Raw genomic sequence first — 27393 nt, forward strand, 5'->3', positions numbered from 1 at the left:
GTGTTTGCGGAATCCACTTGAAATGTTTAGGTTGTCAGACTGTATGTACATACAATAAATAGACTGTACAATGCTCTGAAGTAGCTTTAGTAAACTCCACAAAATAATAGCAGATGCATAGATATTTACAGGATTTCAACTGCAAATCTCCCATTCAAACAGAAGGGATTAAAAAATAGGATTTCCGCTTGAAAGGCAGCAGGTCCTCTTTTCCTGGATGGGATGGTAAAACAAGATACTTTACGTGAGGGGAACTAATTGACGTAAGAGGTATTCAGATTCGGCTAAGAAAATATGTCCCTCTGTCAGCACTCTAAATGGGGCGGATGGACAGTGGGGATGTCCAATCTCCAGGGAAGGTTGGAAAGTTCACCTCTGACTTGAGGAGCTGGTCCGGTGCCCATGCTGAGCTTGGCATCAACGCCACATGCACGCTTCCGTGCCCTGCTTGTTCCCGTCTCAGAGTGGGGCGGGAGAACCTGATGGGACGTTCACGCCAGGCACCGACTCCACGGGGGCCTGACCAGCATAGTGGGAAGGGGGGCGTTGGGGGTGCTGCCTCTGGCCTCCTGGGTCCCTTCCGTCCTCCACACTGGCGGCTGCTGGGAGTGGGCACATTTAGGGACCAGACATGTGATTTTAGGCGGAGAGCTCAGCAAACGTGCGCTTCTCTGGACAGAGGCTTCTCGTCTGGGGCTGCTGGGACAAGGAGACAGTCTGGTTGTCACCCACGAGGTGAGAGCTTTCCCAAGTCTTGGGTTTGCTGTAACTTCTCTAAGTGCCCACAATGAAAATGCAAGTGGAGTTTTGTTTCTATTTATTCAACCACTCCCTGAAAAATGCCTCAGGAAATGTTAATAACGACATGTCCCCCTCAGCCATATTCCCCACTGGAATACCCACCTAGCCTTTTTTTTTTTTGAAATTTAAAAAAATTTTTTAAAAGAACTTTATACAAATAGACTGACTTTGATTTAAAGTGAACATACAAAAATTCAGAAGAATATTGCTTCAGACAATGGACGTGGAAGAGGATGGGTGAGGGTGAGGGTGAGGGTGGGAGTGGAGAAGCAACATTGGCCACTTCCGGCCAGTGTGCACACACTCTAAGAGCTTTCCAAACTGCAACTTCAGGTCAGAGGGAAGGTGGGTGAGAGGGAAAAAGTCCAAAGAAACTCGAAGGCACAAGCACCCATACGAGTCAGAATTTTCTTGGGATGGGGCGGCTGTGCTCACGTTGCCATTGGGGGAGACAGAACCCTACCGACAACCAAGGTGCCAAGGTGGTAGGGGGACGGGGGGGGTGACAGAGACCAAACAAGCATGTCCCCCTGGAGAGGAAGAAAGCTCAGGAGTCAGCTTGCAGAACAGTGCAGAGAGAAAACAACCAGCACGGTTTATTTGGAGCTCTGTGCCATGGTGGGTACAAACGCTTATTTCTCTGCTCCGTGGGACCGAAAAGGAAAAAAAAAAAAAACCAACAAACCGCGGTGCCAGTCCCCCCAAAACAGCGCCCACAGAGCAGCAGCAGTGGGGAAAGACGCAAGGAGTTCCACGGAACACATGGATCCCCACGCGCGCCCAGGGCGGCACTCCTGCGTTTAATGTGCATCCAACCTGTTGATCTACTTGCTGCCTTTTCCATCTTCCTCCTCAGCACTACCCCGCCGGCCGCGCTTCCCTGCTCTCCGTGGCTTCCATCCCTCTAGAGCAATGTGTGCGCTCCGGGAAGGGAGCTGCGCCCAGGTTGGCCGGGAAGGCGTGACCCGGAATGGTCGCCCCACCTATCCCCGAGGGCGGTGGGAGGCGGCGGACGGAGCTGAGTTAAAAAAAAATAATAATAATAAAAGAAAGGGAAAGGGAAAATGGGGCGGGGGAAGTAAAGAGGGGAATAAAAAGAAAACAAAAAAACCCTGAAATCCAAAACCACCCCAAGTTTGTCTGTTTTCCTCAGACGGGCTGGAGGGCCGGCGGGCCTGCGGCGGGGCCTGGGCGGTTAGGAGATGATGGCCGGGGACCACCTGGGCAGCGTCAGGTTGTCGGCACTGGCTGACCGCTTCCGCGCGCTTCTCCTCAGGTCCTTGTACTTGTCCTCGCACAGGCGAGAGATGGCCTGCGGGCGACAGGGGCGGCTCAGCGTGGCCCGGTGCACGTGAGGGATGAGCGAGGGTACCCCCCCTCCCCGCCGGCTTCAAGCACAGGGTGACCTGTTGGTTTATTCCCCACCCCTGCCACACTCACACCCCCAAGCTGAGAATAGAATTCTATAGTTTCTCAGCTTACAAAACCTCCACCCTCTGAATAGTGAGATTGCGCTGCTCTAGCACCTTCTAGATTGTTTTGGAAGTGCCCTTGCTTGTCATATGGCCTGCTTGGGCACTGATTCATCCCGAGGTGAATTCTGCCAGCATCTACTCCCTGGCCAGGCAGCCACCACTGTGGGTGAACGGGTACAGAATTGGCGATGTGGGCCGCGTCCACTGTTTGGTTCTGCCCTGCCTGTCATCGCGATAACCGCAGGGACTAGCCAGGATGCTGCTGTGGACAATCACCAGTGGTAATGACTGCCAAGGGGAGCTTCTACACAGTGGGAGCATGTGGGTCCTAGGAGAAGGCAAGGGGCGGCCTGCCCAGGACATGCTCCTGTCCAAAGGAGCCCGCTGTGCCCGGAGGCCCTCAGGTGGACCCAAGGGAGAGAGCAGTGGCTTCGCCTGTAACCCACTGGCCACTGGTTCCCGTCCGCTGCTCCTCCGACCATCCAGCCCCCTGCTGGGGCACCCGCTGAGGCAGTGGCTGCAGGCCCAGGTGCTCAGGCCCCTGTGCCCCACAAGGAAGAACGGGAAGCAGCTCCTGGCTCTGGCCTGGCCCAGTCCTGGCCACTGCGGCAATATGATGAGCCAATCAGTACATGGAACACCTCTCCCTCACTAACTCTGCCTTGCAAGTAAATTTTTTAAAAGAAAAATGAAGACTGTTTTTCTTTCAAAAGCTGGTAAAAAAAATTTACGGAAAAATGCTTTAAAAATTTCGCTACATTTTTATTCTGATTCCAGTGCTATGTCCTTTTCTCCCCCTTTTCTCTTGGTTTTGATAAATCTGCTTGGAATTGCCGTATTACTTACACTTACAAACATTTTTTACTACCCATTATAACGTTCCCTAATTCCAGACTGGCTCAGAGCTGTTAACCCTGCCAGACACCACGCTGCCTCCATCTGTCCTTGTACCCCTAGGTCGGACACATGGCGGACAGCACGAGACCCCGGGCTCTCCTCATGTGGGCGTGACTGCATGGGTCATGACCCCATGCTTTCAAGGCTTGGTGGGGTGGCATGGAGGTACTGCCTGGAGGAGGGGCCTCAGCAGCTCCTCCCACTGCCCCACATTGCTTCCATAAGCAAAAAGCCTAGACATGAAGGCAGCTCCACAAACCAGCCGCACCGTGAAGGGGGGCGCGGTCCTGACCCACACCCTGACCCGCCCCAAGTGGCTATGGCAGAGGGGTTCAGAAAACCAGCAGTGAGTGGGAGCAATCTTGCCAGACTCCCAACTAGGTCACCTGGTACTTACTGCCTGCCAAAGGAAGGAGGCATGCTGGGAAATATGTTCTTGAGGGCTTATAATTAAAAATGGAAATAAAATTTTAAAAGCCCATCTATGAGAACAAGGGTTTAAAAACCTCTGATTTCAAAACAGGATGCACATTCGTCAACACCAACACTTGGAAGGATGGAGCTGTCCAAATGATCGCGAAGTGAACTCGGCCCCACGAGCCGGGGGGTGCACACCGCACACCACGGGGAGCCACCAGGGCACTCACACACAGCCCTCCACAGCCGCCACAGGCATGCTCACCTCCAGCTTGTGGGCTCTGTCTCGGCTCAGTGGCTCCAGGGGGAAACTCAGGTTGTTGGCCTCTGCCAGGGACCGGAGATCAAAATAATACTTGGCGTAGACGCTGGAGGGTACGTTGATGTTGAACTGCAGCAGTTCCAGGAACTGTCGCTCCAGCTCATTCCTGCAGACAGCATGGGCTCAGCCGTTGCACCCAGGTAAGCTGCTGGCACCCCAGGGGCCCACAGCACCCATGGGGTTGGGGGGGATGTGTAGGGAAAAGTGACAGAATGCGTGGCCTGGCTGGAGGCCAGAGCTGCTGTGCAAACCATCAGGCTGATGTGAAAAGTGACTGGGACTCCCCCACTCCCTTGCCCCGTAAGCAGTGACTCTGAAGCCTGGCAGGGGTCGGGGCGGGGGGGGGATGAGGTAGAAGTGGTCAGAGCTGCCCAGCACAGTCCAGGAGAGCCTCCAGAGAAGCTGGACCCCCAGGGGCCACCATGTCCTGGGGACTCCCTGACCCCAGATATGGGCAGGCATAGGTCACCTGGATGGCTTGTTAGGAGTGATTGCTAATGTTCTACCCCACCCCCTGCCCCAGCCCCCCTTCAGGCTCTGACTCAGGGCCCCCCTGAGAACCTGCACTGCCAGCAAGCTCCAGGGGGTGTGGGGTGGGAGGTGATGCTGCTAAGGCTGCCAGAGACCCACAGAACTCAAGGGGAGGCCAGCAGGGAGTCTAAGTCCTGCCTCCTTCTGGCCTCGCACCTACTTCCTGTGTTAGTTACACTTCACATCCTGTCACCTCTCCATCCACGGTGACAGCTTGTGGAAGCCACAAGTACAGCTGGTCAAGCCAGCTGTGGGAGGGCCTGCTGGATGCGGACCCTGGCCTCTGCCACCCAGGTGGCAACCACGTGGCAGCGCATTCCTGTTCCAGCCCCTGCTGCAAGGTGCAGTCTGGCCTTCTTCAGCCTTAGCAGCCACTTCCAGCTGCCCCGTACCTCGGGGCCCACGGCTCCTGCCAAGTCACCGGTGTCCCTGGCCACCTGCTGGCAGCCAAGCAGGCAGCTGGAAGCCAGGAAACACGGACCCCCAGGACCTCACCAGGGCCTCGGTGATGCCGCTGGGGCCTGCGAGCCTGTATGTCTAACTCACTGTGGTTCCCATACAGTTCTGCCCGCATGCACCGGCTTTTCAGCCCCTAACAGGGTTCAATCCCTTTCACTGGAGGGAGGGAGGACACCCTGTGAAATACACCCCCACTGCCCCCACCCCGGAGCAGTGGCCCATTCCTGAACAAAGAAGGCAATTTCTCAACTTTCTCAGCCAGGGTTTTAGTTCCCTGGAACAAATGAATGCTCCTGGTGGAGGTTTTGGGGGTGTTGGGAGTTTAGGAACTCAGGATGTTTTCCAACAAAGGTGAAAACTAAGAAAACAAAGGCTGTTTCTCCTTAAGCCCGGCAGCAGGGAGCCCTCTGGGGCTGTTTCTCCTTAAGCCCGGCAGCAGGGAGCCCTCTGGGGCTGTTTCTCCATAAGCCCGGCAGCAGGGAGCCCTCTGGGGCTGTTTCTCCTTAAGCCCGGCAGCAGGGAGCCCTCTGGGGCTGTTTCTCCTTAAGCCCGGCAGCAGGGAGCCCTCTGGGGCTGTTTCACAGGGCGGCACACATTACCAGAAAGCTAATGTGGCTCTAAGGAATCACACATTTACAGAGTTGTACAAAATATACTCAGATAAAACCGTGCACTAAACAGTTACTAAAAAAAAATTTAACTTAATGTTTAAGTGTTTAAGGCACTAACTCTTCAAAGGGGAAATGTTTTTTCAGACACTCATGGACATTAAGCTTAATTGCAACTGAATGACTTTGTGCCACATTCTAACCACTTTACATGGCGAAGGACCTAGTTTAAAAAAAAAAAAACAGTTGCTGTTTTTTTGGTTTTCTGGTTTTGTTTTTTTTTAAGATTTATTTATTTTCATTGGAAAGTCAGATATACAGAGAGAAGAGAGAGGAAGATCTTCCGTCCGATGGTTCATTCCCCAAGCGGCCACAGCAGCCAGAGCTGAGCCGACACGAAGCTAGGAGCCAGGAGCTCTTCCGGGTCTCCCAGATTTCTGTCCCAGATTTCTGTCTCTTTCACTATCCCTCTCTGTAATTTTGACTTAAGTACAGTGGCAGCCATTTTTCTTTTTTTTTTTAGGATTTTTTTTTTTTCCATAGGAAAGGCAGATTTACAGAGAGGAAAGACAGAGATGAAGATCTTTCGTCCTCTGACTCATTCCCCAAGTGGCTCCAGTAGCCGGAGCTGGGCCTATCCAAAGCCAGAGCCAGGAACCTCTTCCGGCTCTCCCACACGGGTGCAGGGTCCCAAGGCTTTGGGTCATCCTCGACTGCTTTCCCAGGCCACAAGCAGGGAGAGCTGGATGGGAAGTGGAGCCGCCGAGATTAGAACAAGGACTTTAGCACTAGGCTACTGTGCCAGGCCCGGTTTTTCTTTCTTTCTCTTTTTCTTTGTTTTTTGTTTTTTGCTAAATTGGGAAAGTGAAGCAATTTTATTTCAGCTGCTGAGAGGAGACACACTAAATAAATAAACCTTGGCTGTCAATGATTAGTCAAGTGACCTGGTCATCTCACTAAGTCCTTAGGACATTTCCAACTGCAGAATGGGAATTTTAATAAGTACTACTCCCTTGGGCCCAGCGGCATGGCCTAGCAGCTAAAGGTCTCGCCTTGAACGCCCCGGGATCCCATATGGGCACTGGTTCTAATCCTGGCAGCTCCACTTCCCATCCAGCTCCCTGCTTGTGGCCTGGGAAAGCAGTCGAGGACGGCCCAAAGCTTTGGGACCCTGCACCCGCGTGGGAAACCTGGAAGAGGTTCCTGGTTCCCGGCTTCAGATCGGCGCAGCACTGGCCGTTGAGGCTCACTTGGGGAGTGAATCATCGACGGAAGATCTTCCTCTCTGTCTCTCCTCCTCTCTGTATATCTGACTTTGTAATAAAAATCAAATAAATCTTTAAAAAAAAAAAATAAGTACTACTCCCTTAAAGAAGTGAGAATAGTAGTGAAAAATCATTCTCACACACACACACACACACACACACACACACACACACACACACACTGTCCCTTGGGGCCAGAAGTACTCAGTAACCGTGGCCATTGTTACCACTGCAACTACTCTTTCAGTGTTCCTTGCCATCATTCTTTTCAGCTTCGCAATTTAAAACATCAACAAGGGGCCACTGTAGTGGCACAGTATGTTAAGTCTCTGCCTATGGCGCCAGCATCCCTTACGGGCGCTGATTTGAGTCCCAGCTGCTCCACTTGTAATGCGGCTCCCTGCTATTGTACCTGGGAAGGCAGCAAATGACGGCCCACGTGCCTGCATCCCTGCCATTCCCGTGGGAGAACGGCATGAGGAGAGCTCCAGGCTCCTGGCTTCAGCCTGCCCCACCCCTGACAGTTGCAGGGATCTGGGGACTGAACCAGTAGATGCAAAATCCCTGTTCCTTCCTCTTTCTCCACCTTTCAATTAGAAGATACATCATTAAAAAATCATAATAAAATAGAACGTGGGTATCCAAAATTCCAGACTGTAGGTGATTCTTACCCCCTCACCTATCCACTTACATTAAAGGAGACAGTGGCACATTAAAAAATAAATTAAAAAAGAGCTATTTCAGTCCAAATATCCTCGTGGACAACCAGGGGGCTGGAACCCACCCCTGTTCTCCTGGGTGCCCTCTGTATACTACATGTCACAGGGGTGACATCAGGATCTCAGAGTAGGTGCCAAGCACGGCTGCCACACGTTGATGAATGGTGGGCATGCCTGTGTGTGCCCTTACGGTATTCTGTGACCTTAGAGGGTCCTGCCCTTGCCCTACATTGGCATGAGCATCCAGTGTTGCTGGCCTATCGTTGAACTAAACCAGTGAGTTAAGGATACAGACACAGGGTAAAGCCCCCTCGTCCCCCGTCCTCCCCATCTGCCCTTAGTTCTCTTCTTTATGACCCAGGGGCACCTGCGCCTCATCTTCCTCTTACAGCTGGCAGTATGTAAGGCAAAGGGTCGGACACCTAAGTCTGGCCCCAGCAGGTGGTGGATACCAGTCATGTTGGAGGGTCCCCCACATGCCCACATGTGCCCCCAGTCTTGTGCACACCTGCCCCAGCTATGTCGGTGGGTGTGTATCATCTCATTTACACCGTGACACGCAGCTAGCAAATTCAGCAGCAACTCAGAGGGCCCACGGAGGAGCAGCCCCTGCCACAGGAAATGGCAATTTCTCATGCCACGATTGCCAAGTCCACCTCCTGGGCAGACTGGATGCCCATCTCAGTGTCTCAGTAGGTGTTCTCACCTGGAGTGTGAGCAAGAATTTTGTTTTTCTGACTGCACACTCTCTCCAGGGAGACCCCAGACAACAGTGTCGGGCCTCCAAGGCCTGTGCCACTTGGGAACCCCCCCACACCTGGCTGATGATGGCACCTGCCATGCAGTCCTGATAAATGACCACAGGGGTGCCAGGGACACAAGGGCTGATCGTAAGCAAACTTGAACCTATAAACCACCATGAGGCAGCCAAGGGCAGCTCTGTGAAGCCAAACAGAGAAAAGTGGCATCTTATCTCTTCTGCTGCGTGGGCAAGGCATGCCCAAATCACCACAGATACCCAATCAAACCCACTCCCTGTCTATACCGTAGAGGGAAGGGCAGTGTGTGTGTGTGTGTGTGTGTGTGTGTGTGTTTGGCCCGCACTCACATGTCCTCCACAGTGATGTCCTTCAAGATCTGGCAGTAGTCCACGTTCCACACGGCCTGGTCATCCCAAACCTTGGAGGCGAGCAGGATCGCCCCGAGAACTATCCGCTTCCAGTTGGCCGGGCAGATGTCAATCTCCGCGTATGTCAGCAACCGCTCGAGGTACACCTGGGGTGATGGGAACAGGGCGGGGGGACACGGAATGCCACAACTCAGCAACTCCCCCACGGTCTCATTCCACACACCGGAACACGTAAGCAAGTCCTGAACTTAACTCCATTTTGACCTGACCTCACTGCCTTTTGGAAGCCGAGAACTCAGTTGAGTCTGAGGAGACACAGGCTGTGTGCTGCCTGTGCGGGGATGGTATGGAGCAAGCTGCACCTTGCACGCCTCTGGGGCAGGGACAAACCCCAGGAGCCACCAGGCAAGGCACGTTCAGCCAAGTGTTCCCATACATAAACTAAGCAACAAGATGAGAGCGAGCCTTATTTTTGTGGATCTGTAGCTAGCTTGATTGATGCATTTCAACTGACTTCTATCAGTTACACAAATATGTGTGGTACAATGTGATGCTTGGATAAGGCAAGCGTGATGTCATTGTACAGGCAGGAGGTTTTAGTGTATTTGTCACCTCCAACATCGTCTATCTGTGTGGCTATGGAAAAATGTCCCCACTGGCTGCGGTCACCTACTGGCTGCTACCCTCTCTGACCCCTCCAAGGGACCGGCATCCTTCCAGACCAGCATCAGCCGCCTTGTGTTCCACGTGGGACAGAGGTCAGGTAACATATTTTGCTAAGTATCACGTGCTTCAGGGTCATCTGTGTTGCCCCAAAAGACAAGCCTGCACCCTTTTCCTGGCTGGGGAAGCCTCTGACTGGCAGTCGCCGACTTGCACTGCACACTGCAGCTGTTGACAGGCCGACTTCAGAAGTCTCTGTGGTAACACATCCACACACAGAATTCACTCCCTTCATGCCTTGCCCCGGCAGCTACATTCCGGCCTTTCTTCCGGTGGCTCTTCTGGGTGCCCCGTGGTGGACTCACTCACTCCCAATTGCCTGGCTGACTCCTTCCCGCGGCAGCCCGCATCAGAATCCCCACCCTGCTTGAGGCTGACCCGAGTCACCTCATGTACATTTTACTTACACATGCTGTGTGTGTGTACTCGTATGTCACGGACACGTGGGCTGTGTGTGTGGCTACAGGCTATGGGGAGCAATGCGGCCATGCAAACGGGTGTCCACAGATCTGCTCAAGGCTCTGTGCTTTGGGGATCTCCTGGGCCACAAGCACAAGCTGACCCTTGATCTCTCTGCATAGCTACCCCATCACGAGGCTGGCTTCACATCTTTCCGAGTGCTTGCTAGCTTCTGGTTTCTTACAAAGCAAGTCACTCTGGGCCCAGTGCAATGACTCAACTGGCTAATCCTCCACCTCTATGCACATCCCATACGGTGCCAGTTCATGTCCTGGCTGCTCCACTTTTGTGGCCTGGGAAAACATCAGAGAATGGCCCAAGCCCTTGGGGTCCCCATACCAGCGTGGGAGACCCGGAAGTGGCTCCTGGCTTCAGGTTAGCTTAGCTTTGGCCATTGTAGCCATTTGGGGAGTGAACCAGTGGATGGAAGACCTTCTCTCTGTCTCTCCTTCTCTCTGTAAAATCTGCCCTCCAAATAAAAATTAAATCAATCTTAAAAAAAAAATCACCCTAAAGGTGACAAGACATCTTATGGGGATTTTGATAAACGTAGTAAGGAACAGCTCAAGCAATCTCATTTCATCTGAAGTTAGAAAACGAAAGCAAGGATTCAGCTTGAACTTGGATTTTAGGAAAAAAGAAAAGACCATGAAGTTCCTCTCTTTCCTAGCTCCCGGGGTAAAAATCTATTTATGCAAATGTCTTCACTTCCCTAAACCATGACATTATCATCTGTGTGGCTTCTGTTAAATCTATTCACAGAGCGAAGATCCTGCACCACAAAGGGAACTTGGACACACACATCATGCTTCACTGTTTAACAACTTGTTTTCTTTGTACAGTATTTCTCTATATGTACTGAAAGGGACACAGAGAAGGAGACAGGGGGAGGGAGGACAGTTTCCAACGGCTGGTTCACTCCCCAAATGCCCACAACAGCCAGGATCTGACAGGTCAAAGAAAAAGCCTGGAATACCAGCTGGGTGCCCCATATGAGGGCAGGAGCCCACATCCCTGAGCCATCTCCTGCTGCTAGGGGCACTGGCAGGAGGCTGGAGGGGAAGCAGAACAGCCTGTGCTCCCATAGCAGTGTGGGTGTTGCCAGCAGTGGTATAACCTGCTATTTGCTTTCTAAAACATGTGCAATCTGTCCAGCATTGTCTGCATGCTGGTAAAGTCTTAAACAACACCAGATGCGAAAGAGGGCATGCCACGTGGGACAAGCCAATGCTAACATGGAAAGTAGTTAACTGTCCATCAACTTGGTCACGTGACCAAGAGACAGTCACAGAGCAATGAGAGCAGCACAGGCAGGCCCGATTTGCTGCCCCAGCGCCCACCCAGCTGGCGTCCCCAGTGTGCCCATCACTGGACACACAGCAGGCGCAGCACATCAGATGGGCTGGCGAGGCTCCGCGTGGGGTGGGGAGGGGTGATTGCAGCAGCTCAGGGACCTGGGCCTGACCTGGGGACACAATGCAAGAGCCTGACAGAGCTGTCTCACATACGAGTAGGCGCTGAGGCCAACAGCCACAGGACAGCTGCCATGGAAGAGCCCTGTTGTGCTTGCTGCCGACGGGGGCGCTGTCCACTGAGCCAGGAAGGAAAAGGCCAATCCACATGGTCACAAGTTGCCACTGGTCACTATCTCTGAATGTGCAGGTCTGGGGCTCCAAGGGGCCATGGGGAAGCGTGGTGCACATATAGGGCCCTGCAGACAGACAGGACCTAACGGGTCCTGCTTCGAGAGCCTGCGAGACTGGAGGACGCACAAGGTGGAACTATGTGTCTGGCGCCACGTGGCTGTGCAGGCTGCACTCAGGACACAGACGGAAGGGAATGAAGCGATGCTTTCAGCACAGTGGCTGCAGGCAGTGGCTGGGAGTGGGGAACAGGGAGGAGCCGGGGCAGGAGGGGCTGCAGGAGTGGGGAACAGAGGAGAAAGTGGAGCGATGGAGTGGGTTGGGGAAGAACCACAGAGGGAGGACACCAGGAGAGGAGAAAGGAGAGGCAGAAGCAAAGGTGGGGAACAGCATTAAGGGAGGCCAGATCACTGGGGAGCAGGGTAAGGCCAGGGGGCTTGGCAGGCTCCTGCAGAATTCTTCCGACCCTAAACCCAACCAAGAGAGGCCAATGTTTCCCTGCCACCCACCCGCCACCAAGCTACCAGAAGCTTTCTTGAGGCTTATTTTGGCTGCAGCAGTGAACAAACGAACCCAAGAACCCTGACGGTGCAAGGATGGGAAGCATGAACCACCTGCTCTGCTACCCCCAGCTGCAGGCTGGAGGAGAGGGGGCTGGAACCCAAGTGGGTGACGGCTCCTTTGCCTACGTGCTTCCTGGTCTGTTCTTGGTGCTTCATTCATGAAAGGGTCGTCCTGGAAGAATCTTACAAACCTAGAGTCTCATTGTTACTGTCAGTGTGTGTGCGGACAACACAACAATGGAATTACCTTCTAGTTCAAGTCTCCTGACACCTGCAACAGGCAGGGCAAAGCCAGGAGCCTGGAACTGCACCTGGGGCTCCCACGTGGGTGACAGGAGGCCCAAGCACTTGAGCCAGCAGCACCTGCATGCCGGCAGAAGCTCAACTGAAAGTGGAGGAGCCAGGACACAAACCGGCCACTGGCACGCAGGCATCGCAAGCAGCACCTGAAGCCACTGTATCAAGTGCCTGCCCCCAGGACTACTACATTTCAAAATTCTAGAAGTAAAATGCCAGAGCTGTGCCAGGAGGTTGTTTGCTGGGTAAGTGGTGAGACAGGGAACCATGACTGGTAAGGTCTACGTGGACTTCATGAGCCGGGGGACCCTCCTACCTGCATCCATCAGGGGAGACAGGCATTACCGTCTGACCTGTCTCCCCCTCGGTGAAGTCTTGAGTTCCTAGGTGACAAGGCCCTCGTGTCACTTCCTGTGCGTCAACACCAACCATGACACCAGGAAGCGTGGTGCTTGCTGGCTGCCTGCTTATGGGGCATTTCTGTAGGCAGGAATGGAGGGAGACCCCCACAGAAGAGCTGGCCTCTCCCAGTGGCCCCGGCTCAGTGTAACAAGGTGACTTTAAATATTCCTGAGCTGCAGCACCTTGGCTGACAGATGCCAACAGGATACATCATATCTTACTTCATGTTTGGGAAAACCCAGCAAATACTTGCCACGTGGACACTGTCTGGGCTCCCTGAGGTGTTAGGACACATGCCTTAGCCAAGAGAGCAGTGGCCCTGGTGCCAGGCACGGCTGCTCAGTAGGTGCTTCACTAAACAGCGTGGAATCTGCTGGGACTGACAAAGCTGAGTTGCATTAAAAGGTCAGATGCAATTTCTTTAGGAAACTCGCACTTGTCTGCCAACTTAAAAAAATCTTTTTTCCTGAATGTGCCCAGACCTTTGTTAATAGGATCTCTCCTACTCAATTAGGCTTTCAGATTCAAGTTCATGGGAATGACGCTCCCCAAGCAGCCTCTCTGGGAAATGCAGGTGGAGGAGGCTTAGCGGAGATGCGAAGAGCCTTCCCTTGACTGCTCCTGCCTCAAAGCATGCGGGGATGTGGAGGTGTACAAACGCACACTCACATTTCCACGAGCTGAAACAGCAACAGTCAGATCCTTTCTTTTAAGAGTTTAGATTTTATTGTTATTTGAAAGGCAGAGTTAAACCAGAGAGGAAAGGAGAAACAGAGAACTCTTCCATCCACCACTTCACTGCCAGAGCTGGGCTAGGAACTTTGTCCAGGCCTCCCACGCAGCTGCAGGGTCCCGAGAACTTAGGCCAGCCTTCCCTGCTTTCCCAGCACATCAGCCAAGAGCTAGATGGGCAGTGGAGCTGCCGGGACACACACCAGTGCCCATACAGGATGCCAGCAACACAGGTGGTGAGTCTACTATGCCACGGGCACCAGCCTCCTACAGTCACTTCTGTGGTTAAGATTTTTGGAGGGCTCTTCATAACATACACACATAATTTCATGAATTCTGTCAAACTCTATTGTTACTGGCTGGACTCTGTTCCCCCTTTCAATTCCTATGTTGAGCTCCCATACCTCCTGTGCCCCAAATGTGCCCTTATTTGGAAAAAGTCTCTACAGAGGTGGTCAAGTTAAACTGCAATCATTGGGGTGGGCCCTGATCCATTCTCATTGGGGTCTTTAGATACAGGGGCAACAACGTACAGGCACACAGCCATTGGGAGACAGCGCCAGGGTTCCTGGGAGCCCCAGGAAGCCTGACAAGGGTGCTGAGACAGTGTGACAAGCGGTCCTGTGGCAACAGGACACCCAGATGCAGAAGAACATGGGCTTCCAAGCTCAGAAAACCCAAGAGTCAAAACCACAGAAACCTCTGAGTGAAACACACAGCTAAGTCGTCAGAGTGTGGGCTCTGTACTGGCTTATTAGATGAGACACCACAGGCACACGTGCCGGAGGAAAAACAGTGAAAACGAAGACCACTAACGCGACGATCGAGGCTTCTGACACGGTGTCCCTGTCGAAGGGCTTGTTCCCAGAATACACACAAAATCCTTGCGATTCCACCATAAAAAGTCCAAGGACTCTACTTAAAAACACACTCAAGACTATGAACGGACATTTATGCTGAGAAAATACATGAGTGGCTGACGCGTGTGTGAAAAGATGCTCGACTTCACTGACCATCCCACAAAAGCACCACTGGAAACGACAAAGCGGAAGACGCTCCAGTACCGAATGTCCCAGTCACTCTGACCCAGGCCCTACTGTCCTCGCACCAAACGCTGCATGGTCACCTGCCTCAAGCTCATCTTGCCCCCGGGGCTGTGAGTTGAGAGAGACAGGGTCAGCAGACAGGACAGAGGTGTGGCACACACGCGAGCCACGGAGCTAGGGGAAGGTGGGATAAACGGCCTCAGGACGCCCGGCACGCCATGGGCTCGGGGGTGCTTGTGCACCTGTAAAGCTGCTGGCCGACACGGCCACGGGGTGGGCTATGCCTGAGTCCATTTCCAGAAGCAGGCTCCGTTCCACAGGTGCACAAAGGGGTGTTTTTCCTTCCCGAGTCTAACAAGGATCAATGTCCCCATGTCTTCCGCAAATCCATTCCAGACACGTTCGCGCCAAGCAACGAGGGAGAGGCCAGTGGGCCATGCTTGCTCCTAGGCTGGTGCCCCGGCAGCATGCACGTGGTCATCACACAGCCTCGCTCGGGTGTCAGCCCTCATGGGGCGTGTCCCTCACAGCTCACTGCTGCCCCTGAGATCTTGGTGGGGCGGCAGTGATAGCAGGAAATCTAGCATTACTAAGAAATCACTGCCCCCACCCCCAGGCGGTGGTTTCAGTCTTTCTCAACTTCTTTATCTGGTGTGGTTTAAAAACCTCTCCAGCTGGGACACTGAGCCATACACCCTCCCTGGGGGGATAATCTACATTCATACCCTCCCCCACCGCAAAGCCTGTACCCGCATCTCACGTGTCCCACAGTGGACAGTCCCCGGCTGGCACCACGAGCCACTCACCAGGGTGACGATGGCGCACTCGGCTGTCAGCTGGGCCGCACTGAACAGCGTCCGCACAAACCGGTAGATCTGTTTCTGCTCTGGGCTATGCCTGTCGTAGTCGGGCGGTACTTCGGATTTCTGGGGGAGTCGGGAGGGGAATGAAGGGAGTTGGGGGTGTCGAGGTGACCGCTCACTCGACAGAGGCAAAGGGGGGAAATCACCCAACCGGCCCACTAAGCACGAGGGATGGAGGGGGAGATTACCGAGAGAGGGTGAAGGTTTTCATCAAAAATATCTAAGAGCATCCTTCCATCTGAATCCCTGGAGAGGAAGACAACAGAAAAATGGGGTTACTTTTGCAGGAATTTGGGGCATTCTCCGTGAGACAAGACACAGGCTCTCTTCCCGTCTGCTGACTCTCAAGGAACAGAGCAACACTGCATTATGGAAATGCTACTGTACACTCACAACAGCTTAGTTTCTTATTTCCAAAAAGATTTTTTTAATCTATTTTTATTGGAAAGGCAGAGTCAGAGAGAGAGGAGAGACAGAGGGTGATCTTGTATCTCCTGATTTATTCCCCAAATGGCCACAACAGCCAGTCTAAGACCAGGAGCCAAGAGCTTCACTCAGGTCCCCCATGTGAGCGCAGGGGACCAAGAACCTGGGCCATCTTTCACTGCTTTCCCAGGACATTAGCAGGGAGCTATATGGGAAGTGGAGCAGCGGGGACTCGAACCAGCAACCATACAGAATGCCAGTGCCACATCTTGAAGTTTAGCTTGCTACGCCATAGCATCAGTCCCCTTGGGTGCAGTCTTTAGCCATTCTGTTTGAACAGCCAATGGAAATGATGGCCTGGACCACATTTAGTTAAGTCACAAGGCCAGATTCTCGTTCGGAGCTTGCCATCAGACTGGATCTCCGGAGATGCCTCAGAAAATTTTTACAGCATTGCATCCTAATGTGAGCAAAGGCTGAAGGACCCCATGGCAACATCATCGCCACCTTCTGGTCAGCAGTCTGAATTACAACCTGCTCCCCTGACAGCTCAGCATTGCAAATCCAAACAGGGCTGAGTGAAAAGGCTTGAAGAAACGCCTGTGCAGGAGCAGGGAGGGGCTCTCCCTGATGTCCCAGTGTTTGGGACAAGTACCCGCCCATCACCATGCCAACTGTGGAAGTCAAGTTTTGTCTGAAAACTTGTCTGAAACAATCAGACTGGGAAGCCATCGTCCAGGTGCCCAGGGACATTCAGTAAGTGCCCTGCCAGTCGGGCCTACGGAGGCCACAGAGGCCACACAAGGTGTCCCTGGACACACCCATCCCGGACAACGGCCCAACGCTCACTTTACGAATTAAAACATGGAAAGCCTAATGAGACAGGTCAGCTTTCCTCTCCGACATCTGCAGGGCAGGAGCCAGCTGCAAAGCTGCGGGCGTTCGGCTGTGCTTGCTGCACAGAGAACAGCTGGGATGCAGATGACCGAGGCTGAGCCCAGCAGCTTCTGAGCACATGGGGGCTGCCCCTTCTGGGTCCGCCAGGTAGCTGACCTCCTCCCGGTCATCCGCACTCACCGGGAGGCAGCTTCTGTCTGTCCCACTCTGGGTCACACTGCTTGCTGGTGTTTATCATACAACACACCTAAACATCCCTGGCCGTGCACAGGTGGCTGTTCTTAGGAATAAGATGCTCTGGAGAGCACAGATCAAAGAAAATCACCAACCCCTCACTTCCCTCCCCCCCAAAAAAATCTGTTGTCCATTAGGTGTGTGGCCAAGATGGGAGAAGCTGGGCTTTGCAAATGTCTTTTTAAGTTTTCTCACTGTTAGGAAAAATAAAACCATTTAGGAAGGACAACTTCAAGGTGCGAAAAGGACTTCAGGAACTCTGATGAATTCCCCATGCTTGGAGCACAAGTCTCAATGTCGCAGTAAAAAAAAGGGGGGGGCAAATGGATGCGATTTCACGTTTTATGTAGAAATAAACATAGAAGGCCGCTGCTCCCTGCATGAACTGAATTCAGTTAGCTGAATTATGACTGCCAGGACGCTTCCTTTCAACAGCCAAAAGGGACACCAAAGTTTCAGCTGGCTCCAAGTGAGCCGCACGCCGTAAGCTGCAGGTGAACATGGCAGGGTGCTTCAGCGGCCAGCGCGCACGGCGGGGCTGAAAGCAAGCGTGCAGAGCATCCAGGAAGAGGGGCGGCCGGACGGGCCCCACTGGCTTCCAGCAGCCACACCCCCCCCCCCCCCCCCCCCCCGCTTCAGGAGTCAAGAACACAGAACTCGGAACGCTGCGCCAAGTATAGTAACAACAAGGAAAAACTAAAACCGGGAAAGGCACGGCAGAAGAGGCAAATGAAATCTCCACATACCTGTTCTTGATGTGGTAATATATTGCAAGAGCTACACTGTAAAAGAAGAAGCAGAATTTCAATGTTTCCAGACTTCATGTATTCCAAACACAGACATTCGCGCTCAAGTGAAAGGCTCAACAGCCCAGCTTCGTGACACTATCTTCATCGCAAGGACCAAGAACACAACCCCTTCCAATTACAGAAACTTGCATCTCGGGCACCCTCAGAGCCCGCTCTGGTGACCGCTCAAATCGCTCTGGGAACCGTCAACCCGTCACCCACTAGCTCAGCTAACTAGCGGTTTCCCCGTAACTAACCCACAGCGCTTGGCAGGTCCTCCTCTTCAGCAATCATCTCTCACAATGCACAAGGCTTGGCCATTCATTTGCTGAAAATGGCTCGGTGACTTTTATTTGTAGCACAACCTGTATTTTTATTTTCCATCCCGAACGATCTGAATTTGAATTCTATTCACCTGAACTTCCTTTAAAAAGTTTTTCTCTTGTATAACATGTTATGTGTGTTATATGTTGTATATAAACTAAAATTGAAATGTCAATGAGGTGGTCACAGAAGGTGGTTAAGAACTCGCATTTATTTTTAACATACTGGTTACTCATTACTATGTCAATTAATTCCATAATGATGTAAATTTTTGCTGATGGTATGTTGGAGCTTTTAATTGATAGGGATGATACTCTGCTGGCTCTGTCTTCAGACCAGAGAGGGTATACCTAAGAAGCCGTTGAACTTAACTGGACTCTATGTTTGGTAGATGCTTGCAATGGGGGAATCTCAACTGAACTTGAGCTGTGGTTATGCAACAAGGTGGAGGAATCCACCATGGTGGGAGGGTTTGGGAAGGGGTGGGGAGAATCCAAGTACCTATGAAACTGTGACACATAATACAATGTAATTAATGAATAAAAAAAATTAAAAACAATAATACTTTGTTTAACCAAAAAAAAAGTTTTTCTCCCTAACTATAAAACACATCATGATTATTTTAGAAGGCCTTTTGAGAAACGCAAAAGAAACATAAAGAAAAATAATCCCTCTTCCCAAAGGACGTCTGACGTGGAAAGTCACTGGTCTATAAATTGTCTGTGGACATAAACAGGTGGACATCCTTTTATCATCATGCTAGCAGTTTTCTGATCATTAAGACATTCTTCAAAACCATGACTCTAAATGGCTAACCGTAACACATTACATGGCTGTTGGTGTGGTTAACTTCACCTTGGGCTTCCAGGTTGCTACCTAATACTCAGCAATTATAAACACGCAGTGAACATCTTCACAAATACTGTAGAGATTATGTTACCTTTATTATTTCACCTCAAATTACTCGAGCCCCTGGCAAGCTGCGAGGTGCCCAACACACACGGCCTCGCAGCTCTACAAAGAGCAGCACAGCGTGGGCCTGGCACAGCATCTTCCCACCTTGTACCTGCTTAGAGCCACCCGCAAACACCTGGGATGCGTCTGAACAAATGTTCTCCAGCTGGACGGTGAAAGAGGGTACTTTGATTCAAACCAAGGTTTTTAAGATCTATTTTTATGCATCGGAAAGAGTCACAGAGAGAAAGATCCTCCATGTGCTGGTTTGTTCCTTAAATGGCTGCAATGGATGCAGCTGTTTTGGGAGCCAAGAGCTTCACCCAGGTCTCCCACATGGGTGCAGGGGCCCAAGCCTGTGGGCCATCCTCCGCTGCTTTCCCAGGGCTGATCAGAAGTGGAGCAGCTGCGTCCTGAAGAGGGGTGCTAGCGTTGCAGCTGGTGGCTGAACCCTCTGTGCCACAGTACCAGTCGCTCACACCAAATTTCCAAGATAATCTATCAAGTGGGCTGAGTGGTTCACACCGACTTCCCAGGCGTCCCTCATTTCCTCTGGTTCCTGGCTCCATTCTTCTGTGTGCAACATGTCCTGAGCGTCTCAGAGTGTAGCCCATGGGCTCCGTCAGCCCATGCTGTGGTCCACCCAGGGCAAGAAACCAACATGGGAATGCAAGGTGGACACAGAGGAGCCTGTCCCCACCCGCCTCCTCCTCCCTAGGAGGCTCCAGCTGGGTGGCCTGAGGGCTTGGGGTCTGCCTGGGACGCTGATGCAGCAGGCAGCCTCCCCCACCACACTCCTGCCCTTCCAGACCTCTTCGTTCCATCTTTCCCACGACTCCCAGAGCGTCCAGGCTGACAAGCAAGCCAACCGGTGTCAAAGGACTTCGGGGTTGAAAACGGAGAAGGCGATCAGGTTTTTAAAGTTTTTCTGTTTCTGCAGACATTAACAGAGAACAGCAGACAAGTGTGATCCTGCTTGACAAACGGAGATGCCCGTTCTGACAGCAGGTACGAGGCTTGCTGACTTGGACGGAGGCTTCTTGAGCTCTTTTGCTCGGCCACCTTCTTCTGGGACTGCAATGGTTAAGTTTTCATCCCTGACCTGCTAGTTGCAGTGAGGGCACTGGATCCGGGCTGGACCTCCCTGGACCCAAGGCCACACCAGTGGGGTTCGAGGCCTGGCTCCTTTGTTCAGAGTTAATCCACCCTTCCTCCGCAGCGCTGGGAGCACACGGCTCCTTGTTACACACTGGTTGTGAGTCACATGAAACATCAGCTCAGAGGAAAGTGTCCGAGATTGAGACTGTCCTTCTCCATCCACAGGTCTGGCCCCTCCTTGTCCGTGAGCACCCTCAGGACCAGCCGTTCCCCATCTCCTTGGCCCAAAGCAACACTGAACATAATGGCAGCCGCCGACAGCCATGCCAAGGCAAGTGGGATCACTCAGCTGAGCAAGCTGCCACTGCCTGGCCAACCTGGCTGCCTGCCTGCCACCCCGAGTGCAGGAAGGGGACCCGTGAGCTGAGCACGGAGCCAGGCCTCCCTCCAGGGTCCCGGCAGGCTGGTGCTGACAGGGCCTCAGGAGGCTGGCAGCATTTCTTTCCAAGGGATGGGCTGGAGCCAAGCAGTGGACGAAGTCCACCAGAGGGAAGAGGCAGTGTTCACAGCCGGGAACTGGGAAGGCGCAACAGCCAGGTCATCCTGGGTTGCTTACATGGCAACCGCCTTGCTCCTCACCTTCAGCTGAATTAGGAATGCACCCCATGACCCTAAAACCTACAGATGCTGCAGTGCAGGGGGGTCACCCCATGGTAGTCAGGTAGAGGACAACAGCTGGCCAGTAGCACCTTTCATTGCTCCTGGCTCAGTGCCCGCTCAACCCACAGAGGGTGAGGGGGCCGGGGCAGACATGAACCCGTCAACCTTTAGCTAAGTCTCGGGAAGTGTCCAGGAAAGAAACCCCACCCGTGGGAAGACAGGCATGGCTAAGGCTGTCAACTGCCTTGACCCTCTCTTTCACTGTGAGCCACGAGCTCACCCCTCCAGCCCACCAACTGTGTCACCTTTGGCAAACCTCTGCACACAGGGCCCGGGCCACCAAAGCTTGGCTCGGACATGACCTCCTGAGGACCGGGAGCATTCCCTCGCAGCGGCCAAGACTCGATCCCAGCAGAGACACTCCCAATGACACAGGACCTCGGCACCTACGACCTCCTAGCTTCTAACAGCCAGGAGGCTTGAAAGTATGGAACTAAGGCAGGCGAGGGTAGGGAGTGGGAAGTGAACGGTGGGAGTTTCCTGCTGACAGGAGCAGGGTGCCCTGCACTGGGCTGGCATTGGGGTATAGCATCTTACTACCCGCTCTCTGCACTCCTCTCCCTTCCACAGGTCCCCCACCCCAAGCCCCCTGGCAGTGTGCAGCAGCCATGGTATCCACAGGGACATCTGGTCTTTGCAGTTGGCTCATTTGCTGCGGCGGACTCACACGGCCCCTGCTTCCTCAGGGTCAGCGGGGAAGATGGTGCTGGAGACAGGGGCAGCCAGCAGCCCCGGGCTCGGGCAGACGCTGACAGGGCTCAGATCCCGGCTCTCCAGGTTGCTCCTCCGGGCTTGATATCACCTTCCAGAAAACACCTTTCCAGAGGTGCTGCAGCCAAGTCCGGCCCGGGCCAAGCTCACACACACACAAACACACACTCTGCACAGGAGGCTGCACTGCCACCTGCAACTGCAGGGACATGGAGGCGGCGGGAACCTGAACATCACAGCAAGGGGACTGCACGCTTTCTGGGGGTTCCAGACTGGAGGCTGGGGTGCCATCCTCACTTCCGTGTGATGGGCACTTTTCATGGGACACTTCTTACATAGAAACCTGAGCGTGACTTCACACGCTAAGTGCAGGGCTGTTAAAGGAGGCATGTCTTTTAAGACAGAAATAAATCATGGGGGAGCTGTGGAGCCGGCACCTCGGCGACCACTGGCCAGTGCGACAGCTATCGCAGCCCCACTGGCATACAGCAGGGAAGCGTGTTCCGCAGCTCTCACAACAAGGAGCCCTCCTTGTGTCCTACCAGAGGAGGTAGGACACAAGGAGGACTGGGTGGCCAGAGAGGCCCCCTGGCCACCCAGCCAGCCCCTTGGTGGAATTTGCCAGGGGGCAGAGCTCAGGCCTGCGGGCACACGCGCGTCCCTCTGCTCAAGGTGCTCTCCGCTGGAGCCCTGGGTCTTGGCCTGGCAGTGCCAGAGCCTCCCTCATATGCAAGTTACTCATGTAGGGGATGGCACTGTGCCAGGCATGGCTTCCCTAGGGTAAAGGGGTGAAAAGAAGGTGTGGACATCACACACCCGTCGCCTAGGCAACGCTTAAAACTTATTTCCAGTGTCGCACGCTTCTAAGCCAGCAGCAGCACTCTGTAAAAGTGATTTCGAGCTCCCCCACGTTGTAAATACCAACAGCACTTGTTCAGAAAGATGCCCTGCATGCTCCGTGCTTCCCACCCCCATGCCAGACCCAGTTAAAGCAGCAGCAGAGGTGTGCAGGGAAGCCAAGGTGTCCGCATACCCACCATTTAATTGTATACTTGAGGTTCGGTTGACTGACTGTGCTATCATCTAGGAAAATAGTGGAACAGGAGCTGTATTTCCTCGCTATTTGTCCTGGAGGGTGCTGGAAAACAAGGGCAACAAGACAGACAGGTTACTTGGGCAGTGCCGGGATGGAGGGCGGGGCTGTTCCCCCACATCCCAGCCTGCAGCCCCACCCCAGAGACTTGACACCAACCACAAAGGAATGGATGTTGCTACCGCCCCGGGGCCCAAGGTCCAGACGGATGGTGAAAACGGCAGTTTACGGCAGGGTGTGGCAGGCTGCACCTGCCCCGTGCCTGTGTGGGACATGGAGGGCAAGCCTGTGGTCAACCCAGCTGGCCATCTGCCTCGAACGCGCTGAGATTCAGACAAGGGTCTGTGTTGTTCATTCACTCGTGGGCTCTGCCTGGCCTGGAGCAGGGAGCAGGGCCATGGGGAATGCAGCCCACCTTAGTCAGAGCATCTCTTAGACTGCTGGAATCTCAGCAGTTGAAAGTCTTAAAGCAATGGGGGCAAACGTTTTCCTTTGTTGGGGCAAGATGCATTTTAAAGAGGAAATGTAGCTGACACTTTTGGAATTGCAGCCTTTGGGTGGCCTTTAGGTAGTGTGGGTGTGCAGTGTTGTGGTCAGAGTGCCAGAGAGGGAGCGACAGAGCTCCTCCGTCTGCTGCTTCACTCCTCAAAACTGCCATGACGGTGGAGGCTGGGCCAGGACCGAAGCCAGAGCCTGGAGCTCCATCCACGTCTCCCACATGGGTGGCAGGGGGCCAAGCACCCAGACGCATCAACAGGGAGGTGGACTGGACGAGAACCGAAGCCCGTATGAGCTGCTAACTGATGCAGCTGGTAGCTTTAACCCCCTGAGTCATGACACTGGCCCCTAAGGCTCATTCTTTCTCAACAGGACAAGAGCTTTGGGTTCTTGGGAGAACTGTAGGACAGAATTCTACTTCCGAAATGGAGTGGAAAGGGAGTGGTATCGTTTACATTGTGATGACACCCAAACACTCAGCAGACCACTGGGCAGCAAAGGCAGACGACAGGCGACAAAACAGAGACAGGCTACCTGGTTGGTGAGCAAAAATCACCGGATCATGCCAACGAATGTGGACAATCCACGTGTCTCCTACAGCAAGTAAAAACTACAGGTTCCCTGGGAATCACAGAAACACCTGCCTCACCTGCCCACCTCCAACAAAACTGAGATCCAAAAGGCACAGACTGAGCAAAAGAAACATAAAGGTTAATTAAGCCACAGCCACTTCTGTGTGGTAAGATATCCTTACACCCATGACAATTCGGACACCCAGTTCTTTACGTCGCCGCTAGAGGGCGCTGCAGCCCCGAGGCAGCCTGCCGCTCCTCCCTCCCCGGTGGTGCTCCTTTTACACCGACAGGTGTGGGACCCATAACCACAATGAGGAAATGCAGGAGCCGGGTGTCTCCCAGGCATCCCTTCTTAAGCTGACACCGCCATGTGTCTGTAAGGGGACAGGACACAGTCCCAGCACGCCTGGTGGCATTTTCACATTTTTTAGAAATAATCACCACTACTGAATGAATTACACTGTTCACAGCACATCATTCTGAAAGCATTCGTAACTGTTCTTTCTCTTTCTTGCTCTTGTGGCAATCACCCCGAAGTCACACAGTACATACATATACATATAGTTCTAACGGCAGCTCTCGGGTGGGGTGGTGAGCTTTGCAAGTCCTCCTGCTGCTTTCCCAGTTGACTGCAAGCAAACCTCCAGCAGACACCATCCCCATGGACACCCAGGACCAGAGGATGTCCCAGGAGATCAGAGAGGCAGCCAAGCCCCAGGGAGGTGCCGGGAAGGTAAATGTGCATTCCTATCACCCCTGTGGCTTCCACTATTTCCTCTGTAATGGTCCCTTTGGGATTAAAATGTGCAGGGAATTATAGAAGAAAAAAAATGAAGCCAGAAAGGGAGAGAAGGACCAGAAATAATCTCTGGAAGCTAAGGATGGCCCTAGGAGCCTGAGAGCTACTGCAAAGCCAGCCACCCGAGGGACAAGGGTCATGGCCCAGGCCAGGAGACTGTCCCCACGGCTGGTCTGTATGCGTCATAACCGAGGGCCTTAGCTTTTCAAGGAGATGCCAAGCCCGCTTCCAAGTACTAACCGAAACCCCACAGGTGGCATGTTACCAGGATGTTTAGCTTCACAGCACACCTCAGGCTCTGACCACCTCCAAGGCACGAAGCCAGTTGCTGGACGTTGGGACGATCACCACTACAGGGCCTGAGTAAGCACCTCTCAAGTTCCCCAACCGACGGGGGACAGCCCTGACACTGCAGTGTGCAAAGGCAGTAGGGCCCCGTGCGGCCACAGCGGGCGGCGGCTAGGCACGAAGGAGCAAGACCTAGACACACGCAGGGATGAAATCTGGGGCATTTCCCCCCAACGCTGGCAATAGCTGGGGCTGGGCCAGGCAGAAGCCCGGAGCCATGAAGCCCAGCTGGGTCTCCCATGACGGTGCGAGGGGCCAAGGACTCGGACCATTTTCTGCTGCCTTTTTTTTTCTTGGTGCTTTAGCAGGGATCTGGATGGGAAGTGGAGCACCCAGGCCAGGTGGTAGGCAGGTGACACAGGTGGGACAATGCCGGCCTCCCGGGTCTACTTTCACAAAAGGCTTTCTGTCCCTTTTCAGACTTCATTTCCTGTCTCCCTACCCTCCAACCTCACCCCCCCCAGTCGGATAGAAACGCTGAAAGCCAAGGGATTATAACAGTGAGGTCCCAAGTGACAATACATGGCACAGGGGGTGTTGCAGCACACAGAGCCCGAGGGCCCACCCGGCTAGGATCAGGGCACTCTGAGCCCAGGGGGAACTGGGTGGCCCGGGCCATCTGATTCCAGGATGACATCTCACAAGTGTGTGACCCAGGAATAGGCTTCAATCACAGCAACTCCCACGGGAGAGCATGCTGGGAGTAGTGTAAATAAATCCCGGTATCGAGTCAGTGGCCCCTTCTCCATGAGCCTTGACAGACACGGGGGAAGCCACACCCCCTGCCAGCCCCGCCCACTGGCCCTCCACAAGCCAGTCCACCTTCCCGGGGCCACGTCCTCCTCTGTGCCTCTCAAGGGAAAGAAGGGAGGCTGGGCACCGGCCAGGTCAGGAAAGGGAGTCTCCACATCCCAGCGGGGTGAGGGGGTCCACACACAGCCCACCTGTGCTGGCAGCCAGAGGATCGCTTAGAAGGAGGGAGAGAAGCAAAGAAGGAACAATTTAAATGGAGGAGCAGGAAGGAGAAAGTAGCAAAGCAGGCACGTGGCTCCCACAGCCATCAGAGGCAGGTGTCCAGGCTCTCTGGCAGCACAAGAAGCCCACGGCTCTGCTGAAAGGATTTCAAAAGCAGAGGGGGCTTCTTTAATCCTGCTGGATCTCCACTTTGTTGTTGAAGTTCAGCTCAGTCCTCATCCTCCTCACCACACGGCGCAGGCATGAGGCTCCATGCTGCTCACCACACTCCTGCAGCATCAACCAGGAACCGCCCCTCAGAGACAAACAAGGGTGCTGCCTGTGAAAGCCCCACGTTCTGGATCCAGCTCACTTAACCGTCCATGTTCGTGGCTACAGTGGACGAGCAGAACCCAAACAGGAGCTATGTTACGAGGAAACCTACTTCCCTCTCATGCAAAGCTCAAATGAAGAAATCAACTCCAAACTGTACTGTTTAAGAAGAGCGGACACAGGACTGGAGGGTTAAGCCTCTGCCTGCAGCGCCGGCACAGGTTTGAATCCTGACTGCTCCCCTTCCAGTCCAGCTCCCTGTTGACATGCCTGAGAAGGCAGGGGATGCCACAGTGCTTGGGCCCCTGTCACCCACATGGGGGACCTGATGGAGCTCCAGGCTCCTGACCTCAACCTAATCCAGCCCCCACCACTGCAGCCTGCTGCTAACCAGAATATGGAAGATCCAATTGTGTTCTCACTCCCTGTACTTTTCAAATGATAAACAAATCTTCAAAAACAAAAAACAAACAAACACTACTCAAGTGAGTACTTCCTAAGGAAGGAATCCTGAGTCTTAATAATTATGGTAAAACCATATCCTCACTCCAGACACCAGAGAGACCACCACTGGGGCTGATACTGAACTTGGAAAATCACACGGGATTTACCTGAATCCAGTGACAACATATTAACTCTGTGCTGTCAGGCACTTGGTACACTGCCTTCCGTCCATTACCCAGGGCAGTGTGGCCGGAGGACAAACCAGCCGAGACAGAAAGACCTCCCAGGGTCTTCCTCCTTGAAGAACAGGGGCCTTCTGGCTCCCAGGCCAGCAAACCCTGCGATTTCTGTGTGCCTGGAGGGTCAAACTCTTCATCTGCTTCATTTCCTTTCAAAGTTCTTACATGCGTCGCCCCTCCTTATTCCACAGGGCATGACGGCAAATGGGCCATGACTTGGTTTTTCCCCTAAGTTCTCAATGTTCGGCTCATCTCCGCAACGCTGTCACCAAGTGGTGGGATGATGCTCCCAAAACCAGACGAAGGCCAGAGTCCTCCTGGGTTGACCCTGGGCCTTAGGAGCCGTCAACAGAGCTACTTACAATACGTAAGAGATCTTTGCATTTTAGATGACTTACTAGAAAACAAAACAAAACAAAACAAAACAAAACAAAACAAAAACAGGCTGGGCTGAGCTGGCAGCCCAGCTCCTGATCTCTTCTTTCCCTCCATGTCAACAGTGAGCACGGCCTGGCTGGCAGACATACTGACGAGTGTGAAGGCACCCCAGCCGCAGGAATACAAGCAAGGACTAAGTCAGAATCAGCTACTGTCAGCCAAGGTCCTT

At 53.3% G+C, this 27393-nt stretch overlaps 1 protein-coding gene across 1 annotated transcript in view; it reads right to left on the bottom strand.

The window, feature by feature from the left end:
* Window positions 1-1793: 1793 nt before the first annotated feature.
* Window positions 1794-27393, bottom strand: part of CCNY (cyclin Y) — a 106988-nt gene continuing 81388 nt past the window's right edge. The window contains exons 4-10 of the mRNA XM_004588430.2: window positions 22541-22641; window positions 17655-17690; window positions 15540-15597; window positions 15295-15414; window positions 8603-8769; window positions 3856-4018; window positions 1794-2113 (exon numbers count right to left, since the gene is read on the bottom strand). Of these exons, the coding sequence (XP_004588487.1) occupies window positions 1997-2113; window positions 3856-4018; window positions 8603-8769; window positions 15295-15414; window positions 15540-15597; window positions 17655-17690; window positions 22541-22641 (762 nt within the window). The 3' untranslated portion in view covers window positions 1794-1996. The remainder of the gene's footprint in view (window positions 2114-3855; window positions 4019-8602; window positions 8770-15294; window positions 15415-15539; window positions 15598-17654; window positions 17691-22540; window positions 22642-27393) is intronic.

This window comes from Ochotona princeps, chromosome 10 (assembly GCF_030435755.1).
Source record: "Ochotona princeps isolate mOchPri1 chromosome 10, mOchPri1.hap1, whole genome shotgun sequence".
In the NCBI taxonomy this organism is placed as follows: Eukaryota; Metazoa; Chordata; class Mammalia; order Lagomorpha; family Ochotonidae; genus Ochotona; species Ochotona princeps.